A 25,226-nucleotide genomic window follows, 5' to 3' on the forward strand; every position below is an offset into this window, starting at 1 on the left:
ACCAAAGAGAATGACTAGTTTTCTTGGGCTTAGGGATAGGGACAGGGGAGAGCATAAGGCTTTTAAATACAATGTGTGATCGTGTACCCCAACACCTCACGTCTGCGACAGGGCCTCAGCTTCAAAGTGCGCCTGCGCCACGCCGTGGTTGCTAGGGAACCGCTGAGCCGCAGTTCCTGGTCCTAGGTCGCGGCTTTAACATGGCCAAATTCGTGCTTGCGGGTGAGTGATCCCCAAGTGCCCCCTGTAGGTCTCTCAAAACACCCAAACTCTCACCTCCTTTGGTCAATTAGCAGTGATATTCTTAACTTTTGTTCTAGCGACTCCAGCATCTATATGGACCACCTCGAGCTTCTTATGCATTCATTCAAAGATGTTTATTGGGCAGCGCCCTGTGCAAAGCACTCCCGCCCACTGGAGATACAGTGGGGGAAAACATAACACCCGGGCCTTCCAAGAGCTTTCGGTCTCACGGAGTACAGTAGCATGTAAACAAGAAATTTAGATCCACTGGAATTAATGAAATAAGGGAGATGTGCACAGGACTCTGGGAGGCGTTCCAGGAGCTGATTTGTGAATATTTGCGATAGGGAGGCCATTCCAGATAAAAGCTAGAAGAGGCTAGAAGTCTCATGGCCTAATGGAGGAACAGTCTGGACCTGGGGCTAGAATGGGAGCAGCAGTCAGATCCTTGCACATAAAGTACACCAAACAAAGGTGTTTGAACTGTATCTTGAAAGCAATGAGGAGTCTTAATTTTTTTTTTTTTTTAAGCAGGAGAGTATGTGTTTGCATTTTAGGAAGCCCATTGCTGTGTAGCAATGGAGGGGGAGGATTGAAAACGTCCACTGGCGTCCAGAAAAACCACTAAAGGGTCTCAGGAAAAGCAGCAGGCTATTGTACCTGCCTCCTTCCCTTTTCTCGGCAAGTTTCTTGAAAGAGCAGACTGCTTTCTTGTCTTCAGGTCCTTCCATTCAATCTGGCTTCTGCTTCTACCTCCTTTCAGATATGGCCCTCACCAAAGTCACCAATGACTTTTACAGAAGCTGTCCAGTCCTTATTTGAAGTTTCTGATGCATTAACACAATTGGCATCTCCCATCTGCCTGGAAACCGATTTTGCTTGCTTCTTTATTCATTCAGAAGAACATTTTTGATCACTGACTGACTATTTGCTGAGAAGGCAGTGATACAGAAACTTACAGAGAACTGTGCTTGTGTGTCAGTGACGGAGCAGGTTCTGTAGGAGCAGTGTGGCAGGAGACCTCATTTAGTGGAGTCAAAGACCTCCCAGAGGAAGTGGTTTTTTTAAGCAGAGATCTGAAAGATGGGCAGTTACCTAGCAGAAAGGAGGTAGGGAAGAAGAGAGGGATTAAGCATAGGAGTGGGGTTGGAATGAGGAAAGCTAGTTTAGTGATGATTGAGAGTGTACAATAAGCAGAAGATGGAAATAGATTTAGTAGGATTGGAGTAAAGGGTACAAAGGAGAGAGTATCGTAGGCTGAGGCCAGAATTAGTTAATATAGATTCTTGTGAGCCATGTTTAGTATTTTAAACATTATCCAAAGTACATGGAAGACTTTGGAAGGAGAGAACATAATCAAGTTTTCATTTTACCTGAATGTTATTCTCCATTGGAAGAGAAAGATTAGATGCCAAGACCCCAGTTAGGTGCAATAGTCCAAGAAGGAGATAGTGGCCGGCCTGGTCTGGGATGGTGGGCAATGGAAATGGAAGGAAGTGAATGGACTGGAGGGATATTACAGAGACATAATTCACAGCACTAGATGTCTAATTAGGTCGAGGAAGAGAAGTAAGGGAGAAGAAATAGTTAAAATTATTTCCAACCAATGGTTTGGAAAAATGGGTAGATAAGGAGTCACTGAAAACAAAAATTGGAAAAGTAGGCTTAATACCCTGGATACTCTTAATTCTCTTAAATAACTACGTAGTCAACATAAAGAACATAAGAGAAGGAGCAGATTCAGTGGGGGAGTTTGAGAAAAATCTGCCCTAGACATGCTGAGTGCCTATGAGACATTCAGAGGGAGATGGAAAACTACAGGAAGGTATAAACATCTTGGACAGTTCTGAACTGGATGTACAGATTTCTACCTGAAACCAAGAGAGTGGAGAAGATTAGCCAGAAAGAATGCATAGAGTATGAAGATAAGAGGCAGTGAAGAATGCTCCTTTTAGGGGATTGATAAAGGAATAAGAACCTACAAAGTATGGAGAGAATGGCCAGAGAAGTAGGATGAAAACCTGAAGAGTGACCTGACCGTAGTGGTTGTTTCAGAAGGATAGAAGAGGGCAAATGCCAACAAGAAAATGTCAATGAGAGAAGGATCAAAAAGTATCCATTGGATGTAATGACATGGAGGTTCCCTGATGTCCCTCCAGAGAGTCATGGTTAAAGCCAGATTGAAATGGGATAAGAAATAAATGGAAGTGAAAAACTGGAGATGGCAAATGTAGAGGACTCTTTCAAGAAATTTTCATAGAAAAGGGCAGGTAGAATGCGTTAGCTAAAGAGGGACATAGGCTTTTTGGTTTTTTTAGGACAGGAAAAACTTAAATATAACTGTACTATATTTAAATACGATGGAAAAGGAACATTAAGAACAGAGATAAAATGCCGAAAGAGAGGCAATTCTGAAAGCAGAAGAGGGTGGTATTCAGAGCTTAAGTGGTGAGATTAGACCTGGAAAGGAGGTAGGAGCCACCTTCCATTGAATAGGAGGAAGAAGGAAAGGATGAGTCCAAATGCAGACAGGCTTATAGGAATGATGGTAGGAGGTTGGAGGACTTACCAGCTGATGCCTTTTTGTATGATTTGGGTTTGTTTTTGTAAAGTAGAAAGCAAGGTTTTCTGTCACCTTCCAATAGTAGTGGGAAAATGGAGACAAGAGGTTTGCAAGAAGTGGGCCAAGTTTAGAAGGATAATTGTGAAGAACAGAAAAAAGTGATGATAAAGAAAACAGAAGGAGTTCCAGGCAGAGTTGAAGGCCAGTTGAGGCTAGTGACCATGAATTTATAATGGCGCCTCTCTGTTTGGTTCTACCATGTTTCTCCAGGGGTGCCTAGCAAATGGAACCCAGAAACAGGAAAGGCAGGTACGCTTTTACCGGGCTGATTTGCCAGAAGCATAGTAGGGCAAGATAATTTACAACATGAGCCAGAGAGTGGTTGAATTCATGAACCATGGATTTGAACTAAACAGGGAGGCTAACAGAAAAGGAGTGGGTGGGAAGTTTGATGATTGAGAAGTCACCCTGAAGTTGAAGAACTCATGATTGGGAGTAACTGGGGAAGATTGTTGCAGAGGGGGTTCTGCCCTTGGCTCCTGCCCCTCTCCTACTCCCTCAGACACCTAATCCCATCTACTCTGGTGGCTTTAACTTCCTGTGTGTTGATGGCTACAAAATCTGTATCTTAATCCCTCACGTGGGTCCTGTACTTGAGACTTAACATGTGCAGCTACCTGCTGGTCATATTCAATTAGATATACTGCACATACCTCCAATGACTTGTCTATAATTAAACTTCTTACCTGTGGTTTCTCTCTAGTAAGTGCAGGATCATCTGCCCAGGCCAGAAAATAGAAGTTATCCCAGACTCGTCTCTCTCCCTTCGGCTTCTCCTCCCTTTAGCACCATGTGATTTCACCACCACTCCTCACTTCATACTTGGCCTTTTAGCGGATACTAATGAGTAGTTCATTACTAGTAATTCATGCTTAGTTAGTAGCACAGCAGCCCTTTGGAGAGAGTGAGATCTAGCTAATGCTGGAAGAGAGTAAATATCCAACAGTCTTTATTTTCTTTCCACATTTTATTACTTAAGATCCTGACCTTCTATGAAATAATTTTATGTTTACTGCTGTTATAAAAATCAAAAGTTTACATGGTGGCAGTTATACAATAATTCTGTGTAATAGAATATATCATAACTATATCATTATTTCTGTAATTATATGGCAAATACTTATAACTACATGATAATTTCTGTGTGATGTAAGAAAATGTTGCTATTTTGAACTCTTTTAGGTAGAGCAGATTGCCCATATTATGCTAAAGCAGAACTTCTGGCAGATTATTTACAAAAGAATCTTCCTAATTTTCGGATACATAAAATTACACAACATCCTCATGTTTGGGAGGTAAGAAGCCTTTCTAGTGTGTTAAACTCACACACTCACAAAATGTGTTCTAATTTAATGAAATATTAGCCAGTGTATCAGATAGGCTTCCAATAATAAACGTTCATGTACTACTGATATTTTAACACTAATAAAATAAATTTCTACTTACCAGTCTCAAAACATTATGTATTTTTTTCCCCAGTAGCTAGTAGAACAAATGAGGCCCTAACCAATCAGTAGAATAAATTTCGCTATTTTTTCTCCTAGAATCCAGGTAACTTATATTATCCTTTTTAACTTTTCATTGTCCTTCATCTGATTTCTAATGACACGAGACACTACCATACTGCTGCGTCAGAGGGCTCAGCCAGCCCTGAACTCTGAAGCTGGGTGGCCCTTCAGAGATACTCTAAATACAGGCGAGGGGGCTGGGCTTTTTTACTGGCACAACTAACAGTCCTTGGATGCAGGCTGCCCTTGGGGAAGGGACTTAACTCTAAGCAAGGGAACCTCTCTGAGGTCGGTTCCTGTAGAGAGACTCAGCACTGAGCCATCAGCAGCCAGTGCACCTGGTGGCCCAGGCAGTGCGTGTCTTGGTCATGAAGAGGAAATCTGAAAGACATATGACAGGATCTGCTACAGTTCACCAGCTGTGCCTTGTGGATCCACATTCTCCAAATAATAATTTCATACCATCTGGGAACAGCTTTTCTGAGGTTCTGGTTGGCATCTTTCCCTGAGGAAACTTTACAAGAAGATGGTTAGTCAAAAGAACCATAGTCTCCACTGCATATCATTTTAGGGCTGTAACTGATGCTCGTCACCTTTCTGTCTACGGCCCAGTGTCGATCCCCCTCCCGCTCTGCTGGTCTAGGTGACTTATGAGGCATAGTGAACTAGACCTGTATCCTTAGGGGTCTGAGTCCTAGTTTCTAGCACATGCACATTTGCTGTCAAAACTGAGCAAAGCAGTACCAAGGATTCCCCAATGGATCACCTAGATACCAAATATTCTTTTCTGCCCACATGCCCCAGATCAGCCGTGGCATTTACTCCTTCCAGGATGGTAACGCCTTCCCTTGACTGCTGTCCCTTGGCACAGGAGCTCCAAGTGACCAAGCAGAAGCCATAATTTAAAGTTTAATGGAACTCTTCCTGACAGAACCACCCATGCACCTCTGGAACTTAGAGCCTCCAGACCCATAGAATCTAGAGTAAGTAGGTTAGGGGAAGCACGAATTCTCCAGGTGGGTCACTGGGAGTGATGGTAAGCAGGATCACTCTTAATTCCATCTCTTGGTTCCTGGATCCATATATGTCACCTATTGGGGAAAAAGCACTATATTGATTCATGGTATATATTGCATCCTGAAAGACAGTGCTTTATCCCTACAAGGTAGCAACCTCTAAGCACCTCCAGTGGGCTGTCCTATCCCTCTATCAGGCTGCCATGTGATGTGATTTATGATAGGGCCAGTGCATCCCATGGTTACATGCCCAGTTCTACACATGCTTTAATCCAAAGTGGTTCAGAGTGATGTTACACAGGATCCCGTGTTGCTAGGTTGAATATTTTGTAAGCTCTTGGGCAGGGTGCTGGCCAAAGCCCCACAAGCAGGAAAAGCAGTTCTTTACCCAGAATATTGATTGTGATTGTCATTGCAAAGCCTGGTCTACACAAACCAGATTGTTGATTCTAGTCAGGATGAATCACTGCCCTTTCTAGGCTGAAAGGGGTGAAATGTAATCACCTTGCCACCAAGAAGCTGGTTAATGTCTTTGAGGGATAGTGTCATTATCACTGGGTCAGTGTTGGTCTGTATTACCATCACAGTGGACATTCAGCAGCAACAATGGCTAGATCAGCTTTAGTGAGTGGTGGCTCATTCTCTAGGGCCGTGGCGTAACCTCTGTCTCTTTTGTGAGCCCACTGTGCCTTCAGCTAAGTCACCTTATCTGCTGGTTGTCTCATGCTTTTATCACAATATAGATGTTCTCTGGTGGGCACTGTCCCCAGCCTCTTTTATTTCAGGATTCTATCATCCCAATCCCCAGGGAGTCCAGCTCTAGAACAGCATGTCCTTTAATAGCCCTGGCCAGTAATGGATATCCATACCAGGCTTCTCAGTGATGCTGAAAACATATCACCAGCACAGTTCTTATCATTTTGATGGAAGTAGTGTCCCCCAGGCCCTTCCGGAGAACGTAACTGACTAGTAGGTTCCATGCTTCCATAGTAGCATATCCATACCAGCATGCCCACTTTTCTGAGCTTTTTGATTCCTTCTGCTATTATCTTCCATGGACGTTCTGGCATTTCCATTTCATTTCTTGTGAACCATCACTTTCTCTAAGCTTCAGAGAGCCATTCTAGAAACGTGTTACCACTGTCTTCTGAGGTTCTTGCCAGGATATATACCACTGAGTTGTAGAAGAGTGATTCATATTGATAAATTCTCCCCTATCCGACTGTATGTTCCATTCTTGATTCTGCACCCTCAGGGTCCAGACCTATACATTCACTGGTCAGGCTGTATAATGACTAGGGGAACCATGGTAGAATCCTCACAGCAGCATTATTTGCTTTAAGGGGTGATAAAGGCACAGAGATCTTCAGCATAATCAAGATAAATTAGTTTCTAAGATTTCATGTGTAAGGTAGTCTCATTACGCATGCCTCCAATGGCAAGAATGCTATCATGTACTTTACTCACAAGAAAATTGCTCTCTAGCTCTACTCAGCTCTTGTCATTGGAAAGCCTGGTCTACACAAACCAGATAATTACGATTTAAACTTCTCCTAATGAATATTATTAACATCCATAGATGATTTTTAGCTCATTAATGCAGTCTGAATGACATAAACTATACCCACATATTTGGAAATCAGGGTCAAGTTTACGTGGCCTTAAGACTGGAAATATCTCATAGAGAAAAGCAAGGGAAGAACCAGTTGAATTTTTTGGATATCAGAGGAGTTGGGACACTTGGCTTTTCTTTTAAGCTCTCCACTTTCATTCACGGTCTCCTCAGCAAAGAGAGCAACTCTCATTAGGTCAGCAAATTTGAAGAATCATCTTTCTGATTTGATCAATTTGTTACTTAACTCACTACTATTTTCTGCATATACCTTTTACAGTGTGAAGATGTCTAAATTTTATTATGTATACTCAGTGGTAGTAAAAAAACAAGCTAGTTTGTGTTTGAATTCTGAAGTATTGAACTAAATTCTGACACCGATTCAATGGATGACGTGTCTTGGAATATCATTCAATAGGAGTGGCTAGAAGATTTGTGTGAAAAGAATAAGTGGAGTCACAGAAACTCCCCCATCATCTGGAGAGAGCTGTTGGATCGTGGAGGAAAGGGGTTGCTTTTAGGAGGCTATAACGAGTTCCTGGAGTACGCCCAGGTATGCGAATTAAGTTGGTTTATTTGCTCAAAACATTATCCTTCTCTCACGCTGTTCTTCAAATGTCTTGCTTTCCAAAGTATTCCCTCGGCTCTCTTTTTACGCTCTTCTGGCTTTAAATAAGAACTTCCCATTATAATTACTGTCAGCTAATTATGTATTCTCGGTGTTGACTTTTTCTTTCCTAATATTTAGCTTTACTACGGTGTCACCTCTAGCATGACTACTGAGCTGATGAAGATAATTGCTCAAGAGAACCTGGAAGCACATATAGAAAAAGAACTGCAGGAAGAAGTCAGGAAAGATCTTGTCAATCCCTTGCAGGTCTGGATCACCAGGTAGCACAGTCAAACTCCAGGATTCGTGAGATTGGGTGTTTATATTTAGAAAGAACAATAGTGTGGGATTAAGTCCATGATGGAAGAACATCTGAATGTCAAGTTTGAGATTTGTATGGATAGATAGATAGATAGATAGATAGATGCATATATATCCCTCAATATAGCTTCATATTTGTTTTATTTTTTAAGATTTTTGATTTATTTATTTTGAGAGGGAGAGAGGGTACATGTGCATGGGCCGGGGGAGGGGGTGGGGGGGCAGAGAGAGGGAGAGAGAGAATCCCAAGGAGGCTCTGCACTGACAGTGTGGAGCCTGATATGGGGCTCGATCCCACCAACAGCAAGATTGTGACCTGAGTTGAGATCAAGAGTTGGATGCTCAACCAACGGAGCCACCCACGTGCCTCCATATTTAAGCTTTACAATATAGGTGTGTGTATGCACACACACACATGCAATCGAAGAGCAAGGGTATAGCAAAGATAAGTACTTTGATAACCCCATCTCCAGCTCTTGTCCCCTCAGTCTGTGTCTCTCAGGCCCTCTGCTGCTCTCATTCTTGCTCTTTGCCTTGCTGTCCTTCCTGCCCTTTCCCTCACTTTCTGTCTCCTCCCCCACTCCCATCTCATTGCCCGCTGCCTTCCCCTCTTCCCCACTTGCTAGAGCTGACGTTGACTCTTCCTTGGCTCTTCCTCTGTCACCTCCCATTGTGTGCCTGCCTCACTAACCAGTGTTGTGGCTGGACCAGCCTGTGGTTCTTACCGTGACTGCAAGACACCCTCAGCAATAACCGTCAGGAAACTTTGGACAAAGGGGTTTGTTCCTTATACCTCCTGGAACTTACATGGCACACCTTGAGCCACATGGTGATGTCACTGTTACAGAAAGAGAGAGAGAGAACATGTAAGCATGCGTGGGCCTGGGGCTCTGCTTTTCTTGAGGCTGAGAGTGGGGGGCCTAGGGTTTTGTGGACTCACTCTGGATTGCCGAATTTAAAACCTAAGAGTGGAAATTTAAAGCTTGGAAAGAGAAAAAACTAGTGGCCCAGATGGTCAGCTACCCAGATACTTGCTGAATTGTGGACACCGACCCATGATGCCTAGCCTATGCTGATCCTAGCCTTCTTTGCAAGGATTTAGAAAAGATAGCCCTTTCCTCCAAAATGTCATTACTTTGTAGATAAGAATATAAAGTAGAAAAGAGCTATGGCTAAATAAAACTTGTTATTTCTTTACCTTTTTAAGACAAAATGTAAACATGTAATCAGAGTGATATGACACCATTCTTTTAAATTCTGCTTTCTGCATAATCTATTTTATTTGAAACTTTTGAAACAGGTACATTTCTTATTTGGGGATTGTTTTCAGAGGGCCAGAGTAAGGGATTAGTAGTGAGCATTTTTTTGTTCAACTTTTGCTTTCTAGTCTTAAAAAGTCTATGCAGCTATGGACGCTGATTTAAGCTATTAGATCACCTGATTACTGCACATGCTGAAATATCTATTAAGAATAAAGGCTTAACAGGGGCAAAAGATTTAACTATTCATAATCTGGCTTTGCATTTTTATTAGTGCATCTGTCCCTGCCTGCTACAGCCTAATTCCCATTTTGGTAAGTGGCGAGGTGTTCGGAATGCATACGGAGATGAGCATAAATCTATTTGACAAAGAGCAGGCAGAAGAAGATCTCCACCTTCTCATGACTGAGACTTGGAACCTGGTGGCACCCTTGCTCCGGAGCGTCTCCGTCTGCACCAGAGTGGAGGAGGCCTTCCGCCAGGCCCACGTGGTCATCATCCTGGACGACAGCGCCGACCAGGAGGTGTACACTCTAGAAGGCTGCATCCGAAGCAGGCTTCCTCTGTGTAGGCTGTTTGGACAGCTGATTGAGAAAAATGCTCACGATTCCGTCAGAGTTATTGTGGGAGGAAAAACCTTCGTGAATCTGAAAACAGTTTTGCTTATGAGATACGCCCCAAACGTGGCACATAATATCGTCGCTGTGGCGCTGGGGGTGGAAGGCCAAGCCAAAGCCGTGCTGGCCAGAAAACTGAAAACAGCCCCCTCCAGTGAGTGAGCTTCCGTTTCTGTTTCTGGTTTTAAACAGGGTGATCTCAAAGCAGCTAGGAAGAACACCATACCCGTTAGGATTTTTCTGGGTAAACTTATTGTGTGATCTGACTATTGTGCAAACTGGTTTTTGGTTTTTGGTTTTTGGTTTTTTACTGTTTTTAATGACTGGCTGACTTTGTCCATCATTGTAAAAATTAGTAAACAGGGGCACTTGGGTGGCTCATCGGTTAAGCGTCCAACTTCGGCTCAGGTCATGATCTCACAGTTCGTGAGTTCGAGCCCCACGTCTGGCTCTGTGCTGACAGCTCAGAGCCTGGAGCCTGCTTCGGATTCTGTGTCTCATTCTCTCTCTTACCCTCCCCTGCTCACCTGCTCATGCTCTGTCTTTTTATCTCTCAAAAATATATAAAGACTAAGTTTTTTAAAATAAAAATTAGTAAACAAACGTTTCATATAAGACATATTTTTCAAGCTATAATTTGAAACCTAATGTTCCAATTTTCCATTATAATAGTCAACTAAGGTAATCAGTGTTTTTTTAAAAAAATAATCAGGGGTGTATTTAAGTGGCTCTACCTCACTTCCCACCTGTGTGACCTTGGGCAATCACTTAACCTTGCCTCAGTTTCCTCATCTGTAACATGAGGATGTTAATAGCACTTACCTCCTGGAACTGATGTGAGGATTCAAAAAATAATGTTTCCAAAGTGCTTGGAAGAGTGGCCAGCATGTGGTAGACATTTGCGAGGGTATTTCACTTATCCACAGGATTATATCTGAGCTGTTTGTGATTCTGTTGGTCTTTGGAATGGCAGGCATCAGAATCCTGCGAGGATGAGACCAGTTCAGAAAATGGATTGTTGTATTTTTTTTATTTTTTTTTTAACATTTATTCATTTTTGAAGGCAGAGAGAGACAGAGCGCGAGTGGGGGGAGGGGCAAAGAGAGAGGGAGACAGAATCCAATCCGAGCTGTCAGCACAGAGCCCGACGCGGGTCTCAAACTCACAAACTATGAGATCATGACCTGAGCTGAAGTCAGCCGCTTAACTGACTGAGCCACCTAGGTGCCCCGGATTGGTGTATTTAAAAGCGGGGTGCTGTATTTAAAAATGTTTATTATATTTGACAAATTTCAGCTATTGGGTAAAGGAAAGAGAGACATGAGAGGGACGGCAGTCGATTGGAATTGTCAGCGGAGTAGCAACAAGAAACTCAGCACCAACAAAGACATTGAAGCAGAGGGACCTGAAATCTGAAAACCATCAAGGAGAATCATTTGGGGGAAGATTCCAGATGCCACGGGGGTAGCAGACCTTTTCAGGATATCCCTTGAGTTCAGTTCACACATAACCCTGTTTCTCAGACCATGTGCATTGGCTTAGTTGGAACTCTTTCTGTTGCAGGTGATAGAAAGTCCACTCAAAGCAACTGAAGTCAGATCATTTTTTGTGGGGTTTTTTTTTCAGGCATAGATGGATGCTGGGGCTTAAATGGTCATGTCAGGTCTAGCTGGTTCTCTCTCTTGACCTATCCTTCAGCCCTGCTTTCCTCAGCGTTGGTTTGATTCTCAGGCAGGCTCGTTGTAAAAAGTGGCAAAGTGGCCACGGGTGTCTCCAGACTCATACATTCATAGCTTAGCCACCCCAGTATAAAGAGGGTTTGCTTTCTCAAATGTGCATAAGTTGCAGGATAATATCTCATTGGCCAGGCTTGGACCATTTACCCATCTCCAAAACAATTGTTGTGGCCAGAAATCTGGAATCTGGGTCTCGTGCCTATTGATAGACCTGAGGGGTGAGGACAGCCCCACCCAAACCATATGGACTGAAATTGAGAAAGGGTAGTTATTTATAGGAAAACCAGGATGCTGTTAAAGAAAAACATTAGGAAGAAATGTTAGGAGAAAAAACAGCAGATGTCCACTATGATCTTCTCTCACAGAGCTATAAAGAGCCTTAAATCTGATAAGCAGAATTCTTCTTCCTACCGCCCGCCTTTGCACACAACTGCGTGAGAGTGTGATACTTGGAGCTGATGCAGCTGTTTTAGGACCACGTGGGGCAGGCCAAGAGAGTAGCATCTTCTGAGCCGCGGAGCGAACCCCCGTGTCACTGCCTACCTCAGCCTGTTATTGTAGAAGAAAAGCGAATTCCTTCTAGTTAAGCCAAGTCACAAGGATATTCTGTGACGTGAAACCAAACGGCAATCTTCCCTCGTGCAGAACAGTAAAGAATGTAATCTCCACAGTAGGAAGTAGTGTGAACTTAGAATGAAGTCTTTAAGCAGATAAATAAGTGAATCAATCAACCAATCAAATTACTTATTTTTCACTTTGGATACAATATCCTTAAAAGATCCCCAGTTTTAGAATCATATTAAATCTTAATCACTCTTTATCTCTGACCCCTATCCTCTTATTTTCCTTCATAGTACACATCACTTTGTATAGTAGTTTTGTCACCCGCTCCCCTCCACCCCCAGAATGTTGCAAGGATTTGGGCTCATTTGTTTTCTTCCAAACGTACCACCTAAAAGCACCTCACACAGAGAAGCCAATTCAATTATTTGTTGATTATGACGTTTCCTGGGGTCCTCTGATTATAACACCCTCATTCTGCTGGAAATGAAACCAACTCAGGGGTTAAGTGATTTGCCAAAATGTCTATTCCAGTGTAGAATCAAGGACTCTGTCAGAACCAAAGCAGAGAAAAAGTTCTCTTAATGGCAAGCAGAGTGGTAAAAGGATCACACCGGTGCTACGATTTTCAGTAGTAGTTCTTTGAGGGAGCATTTCAGTATTTCTTGAATTCAATGATATGCCCGTGCCCTACACAGAGCACGATTAGGCATTGCCAAACCCCGATGATTAAGGAACTTATCCACGCCATTTCCACATTTTGGGGGACCATAAACTAAGATCATCTTCTAGCAAAAAGATCGATCAATCCTAAGACAAACGCACAGTCAAAAAATAGACTGCAGGCAACTTTTTTATATTAATGCTCATTATTATGTTAAACATTTTTTTTTTCTTCACAGGCATCAAAAATGTGATAGTTTGGGGCAATATTAGTGGAAATAACTACATTGATCTGAGAAAAGCCAGAGTTTACAGATATGAGAGTGCTATTTGGGGACCTCCTAACTATTCACGTCCTGTTTTGAGCTTGATTTTTGATAGGTATGGTATATTTTTAAGTCAAGTATACTAACAGTGTTGGGTAAATGTATAATCGTTGTTATAATCCTTTAAATCATCTTAGAAATCATTGTACAAAAATAACTTGACATTATTCACACCCACCTTTGTTTATGTGCTCTATTGAAGAAACATAGAAAATTCCACAGAATATCAATCAGTCAATTCCCATGCCCAACTTATCTGATTTTGCAATTATGAATTTTTGTGTTAGACTATCCTTCAAGTAGCCCACATACTCCTTTAAATTTGTCTCTAAAGCAAGCATACAGAAAGTGAGTCTTCATTTAACACAGAGACAGAGACATGTATCAAATTGAAATCAGTGGGAACATTTTCAAGAATAAGGAATTAAGGTGGTGAGCGGGCCCAGGCCCGTGCTGGGTGCTCTGTCCCAGGAGAGGCAGAACCCAGAAGTGGTGAAGAGCATGGTCTCAAGAACCAAGCCACTTGGATTGGAATTCTCAAGCAGCCACCTATTAGCTGTGTGACTTCAGAGAAGTTCCTTAACCACTCTAGGCCTCAGTCTTTTCGTCTACAAAGTGGAAATGGTCACATAATATGAGCCTTTAGGGCTGTTGGGAAGATGAAAGGGATCAGCACAGGCAAAGCACTTAGACCCAAGCCTGCCCCAGTCAGCACCCCCAATACGATGGGGCGGGGAAGGGGAGAGGAGGAGGAGTGACTCTGAAGTGTTTTTTTTTTCTAAGCTTTGCAGCCCTTTTCCAGTTGCAGCATTTCCTTCCCATTGCCCCTTCCTCAGATCAGAGGCACTTCGCCTGTGCCCAGAAATTATGTGCCCTGAGCCCACTCTCCTGCAGCATGCTTCCTCTGGGTAGGAGCAGTGTCTCATGGAGCTATCTCCAGCTGGCTTCGCGGGGACAGCCATTCAAGGCTTTGTTCTAGTGTAGCTGAACTACTCCCTGAATTGAAACGTTATAGATTCTAACGACTTAGTTATTTCCCCGGTCTCAATGTGAATAGCTCAAAGTCTTATGATATCATTTTATTTAGGATGAAAGAGACCACTGGTTCCAAAGATAACATCTACATATAGAAGAAATTCTTTGTAATGGAAGTAATCGTTCTTGCAGCCTTTGACCATGTTTGTGTGTTTCATATTTGTTATCATGTTTTTCATTTGACGCTTTGGGATTCCTTTCTGCTACGGTTCGTTACTTTTCCACTGACTTTTTATGAGATTGAAGAAGCTTGAATACTTAGATCCTTGACCCAAGGAACATTCTTTTTCACTTGCATTCCTCCCTCCATTGTAAAATTGTTTCTTTGTCTCCTTATAGGGAGTGGGTAAACGGACAGTTTGTGGCAACTCTCAAAAAGCTGACTGAGACAGGAAAACAATTTGGAAGCATCTTAGCTGCACACAGTATAGCCACTACGTTGAAATACTGGTACCAGGGCTCACCTCCTGGGGAGATCGTATCTTTAGGAGTACTAAGTGAAGGTAAATCTGTTTTGTTTTGTTTTTAAACCTTGTATTATTTTCAAACTTCCAGGTATGCTCTGTGCTCCTACTTCCGTTTCCCCACCTCCTGCCTGACGTGATCTATAAACTGTCCGGACGTCCAGAGTTCTATTGCCATTTATTCACCATGCATTCATTCAGTTATCCATTCAGAGATCCAGGAGTGTTTGTGCGAATGCACAGGGAGCACACAGGGATCAGACCTGGCCTCTGCCTTCAGGAGATCTCGAGCAGAGTAAGAAGAGCCAGCTAACAGCAACTAAACCATTCCATTAAGTTTTTCTCACTGCATCCCCGCTGAGGAAGGGAAAGAAAGGTTGATTTTAGGCAGATGGCAGGAAGAATCAGGACAGACTTCAATAAGGAGGTGACACTCCAGGAAGCCTTCAAGCTTGAGTAGTGTTGCTGTGGCAGACAAGTGTGGGAAGAACATCTTGCAGATGCCACAGGAGCAAAGGCACAGGGGCAGGATCCAGAGAGCACAGCAGGACACAGATCTCAGGTGCCAGTGGAAATGTGGAAAGCCTGCTCTCCAGCCACAAATACCAGACATGCATTTTTACAGCCTCACTGCTTTCATCTGCTAAAAACCATTTCAGAGGACTGCTACCATTTTTGCAAAGTAGAAAGAGCGAACAGTTGGCGTTCTGTGTTCTGTGGGTTCTTCTATCGAAAGCACCTCTTTCCTTTGTGTTTTATTTTCTCCCTGTGCAAACTCATTCACGCCTAAAGCTTCAGGCTTCACTCTCTGCTGAGCTGCAGCCTATGAAAACATTGCCACCTAGATGTCACTTCAAACCAAACTACACCAAACTGAACTGTCTTCCTCTCCCATGTGATCTACCTCTTCTATTCCTTATGTTATCAGGAGAACCACCATCTTCCCTGTTATTCCAGTGGCTGTAGTGCAGCTCAAGGTAATCCCCCCAAGCCCCCCAAGTCAGAATCAATCTGTCTGTCCTCTGTACACACATAGCATGTTGTTCCTCTGTCAGACAGCATATTCCAGCCTGCCCTCACTGGTGGCATGGTTGATTACATACGTCCCCACCATTAGGGGGCATATACCCTGAGGGCAGGGCTGTGGCTGGGTCTCCTCCTTGCTGCTTCACGGTTAGACACTCAGTGGATCTTGTTTCGGTTGCAGTTAAGGTGAGAAGCACCCTTTTACTGAATGAGGTGAATTCAAATCAGCATGTGACCTTTTTTTTTTTATAGTTCTTTTTTTTTTCAATGTTTATTTTTGAGACACAGAGAGAGACAGAGCATGAGCATGGGAGGGGCAGAGAGAGGGGGAGACACAGAATCCTAAGCAGGCTCCAAGGCTCCGAGCCGTCAGCGCAGAGTCCGACGTGGGGCTCAAACTCACAAACCACGAGATCATGATCTGAGCCGAAGTCTGATGCCCAACTGAGCCACCCAGGTGCCCCTAGCATGTGACCTTTTTAGTGTAACAGGCATTTAAAACCTTGTCTTTATTTGTAAACAGTTTGATTAAGCTGTGTAGGAATTCACCAGTAAGCAATGGGATCAATATTGGAGGTGAGGAGCACATAATCATTATCTCCCTGAAATATATAGGTAAACTCTCATATGTTGTCCACCTGTAAGGCTGGCTTTTTACAGATAAAAAAGAGACTGAACAGAGAACCTGGGATGCTCTCTAAGGAAAGGCCTTTTAGATCCCAGTTTCTTGACTATCCTCCCATTTTTGTTCTACTGACATTTTTGATGACCAGATGGCAAGAATAACTTTCTCATTTGATTGACTCACAAAAAAAGGGGGAAGTTTTATCTGTATGTTGTTCAGTTAGTGGTAAGTATTGTTGATCTTTTTATTTGGAACACATCCAAACTGAGCCCTGGGAACTGCGGGGAAGTCATCCACTTTCCCGTCCATCCCCCCCCCGCCCCCCCTCCCCCCCCCCCCCCCCCCCGGCCCTCACACCAGAGCTACGGACCAGCCACATTCAGGCTAGCAGAGAAAGGCCAGGTGGACAGATGCCTTGGAGTCTTGGGCTACTGAGGTGTCAAGGAAAGGCCACAAGGAGCAGACAAAAGGAATCCAGAAAAAATGGAGGAGAAAGACTGCATTGGCCCCTGAAGCAGAGGCAGGGGGTTTGAACCAAGCCAGAGGCAACAGAAGGCACAACAAGAGGAACAGTAGTTCTTCTTTCGGAGAGAAACACAGAGGAGAGAGTTGTCAGAACTTGGAGAGGTGCTCAGGCAATACTTCTGGAGTAAATGTTTCAATCTTCCCAGGAGAGGAATTGCCAGAAATACAGTTCCGCCATTATCATTAAAAACCATATACGATGTCTGTCCTTTTCTATGGTGCTTAATGTGAAGGGTTTATTGTTCTGAGCACTTTGTTTTGCTTTGCTTTGTGTTTGCTCACTGCAGGCCAGTTTGGTATTCCTGAAGGTATCGTCTTTTCTATGCCTGTAAAATTTGAGAATGGAACTTGGGTTGTTCTTACGGATCTCAAAGATATTGAAATCAGTAATCAAATGATGACCAGAATGACAAGTGATCTAATTCAGGTAATGTCCAAATAAATACAGGAGCGCTGACTGATACTGACTATAAACTGATTTTCTCTGGGCCAAGGCAAATGCTGATCTTCTGTGCATCTTATCCCTAAAAACAATAAGAAGGCAATAAGAGTTTGAAGAAATCAACAGAAGAACACTACTCATTAGGTTATATAATTTCTGGCATGTTAAAAATATTTGTTGGTTACCGGGGCACCTGGGTGGCTCAGTCGGTTAAGCGGCCGACTTCGGCTCAGGTCATGATCTCGCAGTCCGTGAGTTCAAGCCCCACGTCAGGCTCTGTGCTGACAGCTCAGAGCCTGGAGCCTGTTTCAGATTCTGTGTCTCCCTCTCTTTCTGACCCTCCCCTGTTCATGCTCTGTCTCTCTCTGTCTCAAAAATAAACGTTAAAAAAAAATTTTTTTTAAATGTTTGTTGGTTACCTAAAAATCAAGACTCAAAGTGCTTTTCTATTGAGGAATGATTAAGTTAGCAATTGTGGTCATTTAATTCTCTGATTATAAAATTTTTCAACAGGAGAAACTTGTTGCACTTGGAGATTTGATCAGCTTCCAGTCCTATCAATCAGGTAATCTTTTAGATGTGACATTTTATTGAGCTGTTATTAAAAGACTACTAAAATAGTTGTAGAAATGAAATATTACTCAGCCATCAAAAAGAATAGAATCTTACCATTTGCAATGATGTGGATGGAGCTAGAATGTATTATGCTAAACAAGTCAACCAGAGAAATACAAATACCACATGATTTCACTCATGTGGAATTTAAGAACCAAAACAGATGAACATATGGGAAGATGGGGAAAAAAAGAAAAGAGAAGAGAGAGAAACAAACCACAGAGAATCTTTTTGTTTATTTTAAGTGTATTTACTTAAGAGAGAGAGAGCATGCACATGCGAGCAGGGGAGGGGCTTAGAGAGAGAAAGAGAAAGCATCCCAAGCAGGTTTCTTGCTGTCAGCACAGAGCCTGACATGGGTCTTGAAGCCATGAACCATGAGATCATGACCTGAGCCAAAACCAAGAGTCAGATGCTCAACTGACTGAGCCACCCAGGTGCTCCACAAGACACTCTTAATGACAGACAACAAACTATGGGTTGATGGAGGGAGGTGGGTGGGACACGGGCTAGATGGGCGATGAGTATTAAGAAGGGCACTTGTGATGAGCACTGGATGTTGTATGTAAGTGGTGAATCACTGAATTCTACTTCTGAAACCAATATTGCACTGTATGTTAACTAACTAAAATTTAAATTAAAAAAAAAATAAGATCACCATAATCATCCATGAAAAAAATAAAATAAAATATTTGTTGAAACTGAATCACTATTTGAGATTGGTAACTATAATCTACATTTTATCACATTTAAATGAAATTATTGACAAAATAAACTACCAAGTTCAGTGTGTCCTTTGAAATAAAATATCTCATAAGAATGCTAAAGAAATTACCTCTTAAAAACACTATGACCTTGGGGCACCTGGGTGGCTCAGTTGGTTGAGCATCTGACATCAGCTCAGGTCATGATCTCACAGTTCATGGGTTTGAGCCCCACATTGGGACTTTGCGCTGACAGCGCAGAGCCTGCTTCAGATTCTCTGTCTCCCTCTCTCTCTTCCCTGCCTCCACTCAGGCTCTCTCTCAAAAATAAACATTTTTAAAAAGCTTAAAAAAAAAGCACTATGACCTTATAAATGCGTATATCATAAGTATTCATTTCCCAGGGCTGCCATAACAAATTACCACAAACTGGGGGGCTTATACAAGGGAAACTTACTCCTTAGTGAATAAATGAGACTAGAAGACCTACAGCAAAGTGTTGACAGGGTCATGGCCCCTTTGAAGGCTCTAGGGAAGCACCCTTTCCTGCCTCTTCGAGCTTCTGGTGGCAGTGTTTGGCGGTCTGGGCTATAGCCATATCACTCTGGCTCTGTCTTCACATGTCAGTCTTCTCTGTGCGTGTGTCTGTGTTTCTTCTCAAAAGGACACCAGTCATTGCAATCCAGTATGACCCCCTGTGAACTTGATTAGATCTGCTAAACCTTATTTCCAAATAAGGTCACATTCACAAGTATCAGAGATTGGGACTTCAGCATGTCTTTTTGGGAACACAATCCAACCCACAACATCCCATTCACTTTTAGATCACTTAAAAATTTTTTTTTTTTAGTAAGCTTATTTTTCTCCTGGGCAGTTTCTTGAATCCTAAACTGACAAGGAAATGTTATCATCTTTCTTTAATCTCTAAATATTGAAAATATTTAACAATCAGTGTGGCACAGATTTCACCCAATCTGCCTCTTAGAATGAATTAACTGGTAAAAAGAACTGGGCAGTGGACAGAGGCCTTCCTTGGTCCAGACTAGAGAAGTTTTAGTGAGGTCAAAGCATTGCCATAGGGGAAGGGCAGAGAGACTAGACCTCAAGGAAAAGAGATTCTGGGCAGAAAGGTGGGTTTTGGGAATTCAGACCTGGTTCTGCCTGGTAGTCAAGTTACCAGGAATGGGCCAAAGTCAATGAAGCCCAAAGACAGCATGGAATCCAAGGGTATGGACTCAGAAGTCCAAAGAGCAGTCGATTTTCACTGGAACTCTTTTATTCCCAGATTTTTGAGGCCCTCTGTGAGGTTTCCTGCTTTTGCAGGGTAGAGCTACAAATTCCTTTTCTGAGAATGGGGTATAAAGCAATCATTCTAAATTTGACTCCTTTGACTGGTAGTTAGTCCTAAATTTTCCATAATATTTGCATTATAGAGGGTTTTATGAAAAAAGAACAACCTGATTTTATGCTATTTTCATTAACAAAGGTCAAAGCATATATGTGTGTGTGCATACATACATATATATATATATATATATATATATATATATGACTGATCTTGACTCTGTCACCTGAAGGTGACCTTGACCAAAACACTGTTCCAGAGATTCCAAGATCAGAGCATTAAAAATAATCAGAATTTTGCTGTTTGAAGATCTCTGCTTATTAACATATCAATGAGATGATTCGTGTATGAGGTTTGTTTATTCTTTTCCATTAATTTAATACATAATTTCTTGACTTTTAGAAACTGACTTAGACGAAAGAGATGAAAAGACCACCTTACCCACCACATACACCAACCAGGAAAATCAAAGTCTCAGATGGTAGGTATATCAATTGAAAAAAAAAAAAAATGTCCTTTTTATCCAAGGTTTAACACTAAATTTTGAAGAAAGGAATTTGATCATCAATTAACCATGAAGGGGAGGTAAGCCTTTCATCACCCTTATCCTATATTCAAAAATCAGATCATATTTAAAATCTATTAAAACCTGTGAAGGAAATTACCAGCGATTCATTGAGCACCTTCTGTATGCTGGCCACTGTGAGAGACACTGGGGGACACAATAACAGAGTTATGGCCACGCAAACACGTCTTGGGAAAGGAGCCATAAGAATATTAAAAAGTAAATGCAAAGATGCACAATGAATTAAAAAGCTCAATAAAGCAAAGCAAGACAGGTCAAAAGTAAAGAGAGTACATAATAACTAATCTGGAAACTCACAAGGAAACGAAAGGTCCTTGTAATATATGGAGGAAGTTTAGTCATATCTTCAAATTTAGTTGGGACTTACAGTAGCTAAAAATAACCAAATGGTCATATATTTAGTTAGAAACTGTGCTAGTTCTGTCACACATGATGAAAATATTCTAGAGATTATTGTACAACAATGTGTACCTGGTTGATATGCTCGTGTACACTGAAAAACATGTTAAAAAGGTAGATTTCACGTTACATGTTTTTAGCATAATAAAAAAAAAGAAAGAAAGAAATACTAGGTTCTAGAGACATGAACATAAATCAAATGTTGTTCTTGCTCTCAAAGTGCTCACCATCTAGCGTGGGAAACAGCAAAGCTGACTTAAAACTACCCAATTGAGGGGCACCTGGGTGGCTCAGTTGGTTAAGCGTCCACCTTCTGCTCAGGTCATGATCTATATAGCTCGTGAGTTCGAGCCCCACGTCGGGCTCTGTGCTGACAGCTCAGAGCCTGGAGCCTGCTTGGGATTCTGTGTCTCCCTCTCTCTCTGCCCCTCCCCTGCTCGCTCTCTCTCTCTCTCAAAAATAAATAAAAATTTTTTAAAAATTAAAAAAAAAAACTACCCAACTGAGAAGGCAGTGGTATGCAGAGAGAGGCCCAGGCATAATGGAACCACATTGGGGGTCTCCTGACATAGACGGGAGTGTTAGCAAAGGCTTTCAAGAAGAAACAAAATGGGAGTGGAGTCTGGAAGGATGAGTAGGAATTACTCACGTCATGTAGTGAAAAAGAAGCATACTAAGAGGAAGAGTAGAAGAGGCTGTGGGAGGTGCACCACCAGGAGACACATGAGCCAAGGAGACATGTCAGGTGACCAAGGCATGACCAGAAGTGTGAACCTGAGGCAGTGTGGAACTGTATTCAGAAGACATTAAATAGAGTAGCTGGGCTAGAGCAGAGGGTCCCAAGAGGATGAATGGAACTGGAAAAGGTGGATGGAGGACATCTCCAGTTTGGCTGAATGGTTGGCTGAGAGCTCAGCAAAACAGCCGGTGGATGGCCAGACAAATCACGGAATGGGTGGGTCAGGCTTAGAGAACTAATGTGGCTTTATCATCGGCCCCTAGAGGATGATCACGCAGCCCAAGTCAGTGTCTGCAGGACTGTGCTGAGCTCAGTCCCAGACAGAATAGGTACTTTAAGAGGCCCAGGGAGACAGTATCTGCAGGGATCAGAGTGTCAGCACTATTGTTCCAATGAGCCTGCTGGTGCTAAGCAGTACTCAGGAAAGGAGTGAGGGCTCCAAGGCCCTTGTGAGGGAAATGAGAAAAACTGGAAGACCTGTCATGATGAAGGTGACTGGCAGCTTTCCAGAACAGACGGAGAAAAGCCAAATTGTAGAGGATCTACTCCTGAGTTTCGACATCAGAACAATCTAAGTGGTTAATTAAAATGGTAGATTCTTAGGGGGCACCTGGGGGGTTCAGTCAGTTAATCAAGCATCCAACTCTTGATTTCAGCTCGGGTCATGATCTCAAGTTCATGAGTTTGAGCCCTGAATTGGGGTCTGCACTGGCAGTGAGGAGCCTGCTTGGGATTCTTTCTCTCCTCTTGCTGCCCCTCCCCTGCGCTTGCTCTCTCTCTCTCTCTCTCTCTCTCTCTCTCAAAAAATAAACAAACTAAAAAAATGTCTTAATGGTAGATTCTTAGACCCTCTACTAAATCATAATCTTACGTAGACTGAAGAATGTTAGTGGTGATAACATAAAGAAAATGGGGTTGATCTCAGGTTGTTTCGGGGCTAGCTGTTGAATGAGCATCAAGAATCAAATATCACTCGATAGAGCTTTCCAGTGTGAGTTCGGTGAGTTGTCAAAAAATTTTGTGGGTGACAAAATCAGTATAACCACTGGCATTTTTTCCCTGAACTGGAATAAAATTGATAAGAAAGAACAGTGAGAAGACCAGAATTTTCTTCCCGGTGCACTTGAATAGAATAGAAAAACAAAGATGAGTAGTAAAGATTAGAAAAGGGTAAGTACTGCTTCCTGTAACTTTTTTGTTTTATTATATGCACACAAGTGCACGTACTGGACTATAATGTAAAATACATTTTTAACTGTAAGTCCTGGTCAACAAAGATGGAAAAACACTGACCTAGAACATTTCAGAGGTTGTTATAGTCTACAGCCAATATGTTTTATTTAATTTTGGTCTCAGAATACAAAGATAGAATGTATTCTGATCTAATCCAAGATGAGGAAAAAGATCTAGTTATGCCAGACAGTAGGTCAGTCGAGTAAGAAACAATCTCTGTAGTGCTAATGGTCATGACTCACATTGTCCAGTCTTAGACAATGACGTTGCAGTCAGAAGAACATAGTCCAGCTCTTGAGATGCCATATGAAAGTGATCTGGCATCTGGCAGCTCCTAAAGAGCAAGGCTTTCAGAGAAACTTGGAATGGAAGAAACAACATAGGAGAAAATGAGAAGATCTGCAAAAATCAATGTGTTTTAGATACTAAAATCTCTGTTCTTTTCATTCTCTATTTACTATGGTGGGTTTTTCAGATGTGACTCCTCTAACCATCTCTGAAAACCCATACAGTCAAGCACCCATAAGTGGTAGGTGGGAAACAAAACATTAACTAGTCCGTTTGTTATTCTATAAGTAGAACTGGGTAGAAGAGATCAAATTTCCCCCAGATACAGTTCTTTTCAGACCCTTTCCCCATCCCACATCCCCAGGTCCTCAACTTTGCTCACTGATGCTTCTGGAACCTACCTTCCTACATTTATAACCAGGGCTGTGTCAATGACAACTGAATCATTCCCTTAGAATGAATATGTAAGGAAATGGACACAGATAGATCTGTGAGTCCAGATTTTCAAAGTCTATAACCTAGTTGTCACGGTATTGTATGAAAACAAGGCTGATGCAGACTTCTTTGTGGTTGACCAGTCAGGATATTCACCCACGCCTCCACACTTTTATTTAAATGTCCAACAAAATGAACAAATCAATTGTACCTTCCATTCTGAAAATGTACAGTATGATGGGCTTTGAAGTGGGGCTCACCACAGGGAATTGGAATTGGTGCATAGATGAGAAGCAGGGCCAAGAGAATAAATGGAACTGACAACACAGCTGCAAACAAATTCGAGAATGGAAAGCAAAGGAGCCAAGGGACACTGCACATAGAAATAGATTAAGGTGAGGAGGGAGGCCAGAATTTAGTTTTGCTGTATAAAAATACCTAGCAATGGTCTCGTGGTTCAATGTCCCTCATAGATAGAATCCCTCTCACACACACACATGCTCCCTCAATTGAATCAGATGGGATACAGGAATCCAGGGAACAGAAGAAAGAGGAGAGCAACAAAAGCTAATACAAATATAGGTTATTAATAGATTTTTAAATAGTTATACCTTTTATCCTCTTCCTTTTACAGATTCTGAAGGCAAAACTATGGAAGAGCAATAGAGCATACTAGACCAACTATAAAGTTCTTTAGTAATGTAATAAACACGGAAAGACCCATGAATGTCTGTATTTAGGGAAGAATAATTTGAAAAGATTGGCTTTCATCTTAGACGATGTTATGCTAGACAACGATAGTGACAGCACACACCCACGAAAAAGTGAGCCCGGTCATTTTGTGTTACCCGAATCCACCCATAGGTTTCCTTACTGTCCCATTTTCTCATACAGTTCGGTGTCAATTGCTATTTTGTAAACCACATTAAAATACAGTTGTCAGTCATTGCATCCTTGCCCATATATCCTTCTAGGAGAATCTGCTTCCTCCCACAGGCCATACCTACGGCATGGACATAAGCAGCCATGTTTGCTCAGCTGGTCTCACCACCTTTGGCTTCATCTGATTGTACCAGAATAAACATACTTTACTCAGAGAGAACCAACTAGATTTTTTCTCTCTGTGTCCAAAAATTTGCACTGAGAAAAATGGATAAGTAACTTGGTGTCTGGATGATGGTAATGACAAGAAACTAGAGAAGGCCACACATTTCTGCTGTGAGGTCTTCAGAGCTAGTTAGGTTCACCACCTTCATAAGGTCTGGCTGTGTATCCTTTCTCCTTGGGTTTGCTTGGGATAATTATATTTACAATAAATCGCACTTTTACTTTAGCTTAGATTGAATGGGTTTCTGTTTCTTGACACTGAAAATAAATAGAATGTTGAAAGGAAAGCCTAATATTTTTACCATATAATTGCATGGTTTAAGTAAAAATTACAGTCTTTATTAAAGCAGTAGTAGTCAAACCAATATGCTCATATATTTTCAAGCTAATAGAACCCTTTACAAATGCCAATTAGGAGCTTTTGAAAGCCCAGGAGTCATGTTAGAAACTGCTGATATCTGTGCTTTCCGTGTAGTTTCAATAGATCTTACAGTACAAATTGCTTTCTGAAAATTCAGGGAAATTTTGGATACTTCTTCATTGCTTCTACACCCTTATGATTC

At 42.1% G+C, this 25,226-nt stretch overlaps 1 protein-coding gene across 2 annotated transcripts; it reads left to right on the forward strand.

Moving 5' to 3' along the window:
• The first annotated feature begins 67 nt into the window (after positions 1-67).
• On the forward strand, positions 68-25,226 carry MDH1B (malate dehydrogenase 1B). Of its 2 annotated transcripts, XR_013557198.2 has the most exons (12): positions 68-222; positions 4,049-4,161; positions 7,421-7,555; positions 7,751-7,893; positions 9,467-9,963; positions 13,009-13,150; positions 14,470-14,633; positions 17,058-17,197; positions 17,726-17,777; positions 20,279-20,357; positions 24,191-24,380; positions 24,553-25,226. XR_013557198.2 is itself a non-coding variant. In XM_060623196.3 (11 exons), coding segments are annotated over exons 1-11 (1,488 nt in total). In that variant the 5' UTR covers positions 68-200; the 3' UTR covers positions 24,192-24,507. The 2 variants fall into 2 exon arrangements, 1 of the variants encoding a protein (XP_060479179.1); XM_060623196.3 differs by lacking the exon at positions 24,553-25,226 and having other exon boundaries at positions 24,191-24,507.

This window comes from Panthera onca, chromosome C1, assembly GCF_046562875.1.
Source record: "Panthera onca isolate mPanOnc1 chromosome C1, mPanOnc1 haplotype 2, whole genome shotgun sequence".
NCBI lineage: Eukaryota > Metazoa > Chordata > Mammalia > Carnivora > Felidae > Panthera > Panthera onca.

Excerpts from the sequence above, each read along its gene's own strand:
- MDH1B (XM_060623196.3), top strand. The coding sequence starts at position 201 with ATGGCCAAATTCGTGCTTGCGG. Across the intron at positions 4,162-7,420 it reads AACATCCTCATGTTTGGGAG|GAGTGGCTAGAAGATTTGTG; the intron begins GTAAGAAGCCTT and ends ATCATTCAATAG. Across the intron at positions 7,894-9,466 it reads TTGCAGGTCTGGATCACCAG|TGCATCTGTCCCTGCCTGCT; the intron begins GTAGCACAGTCA and ends CATTTTTATTAG.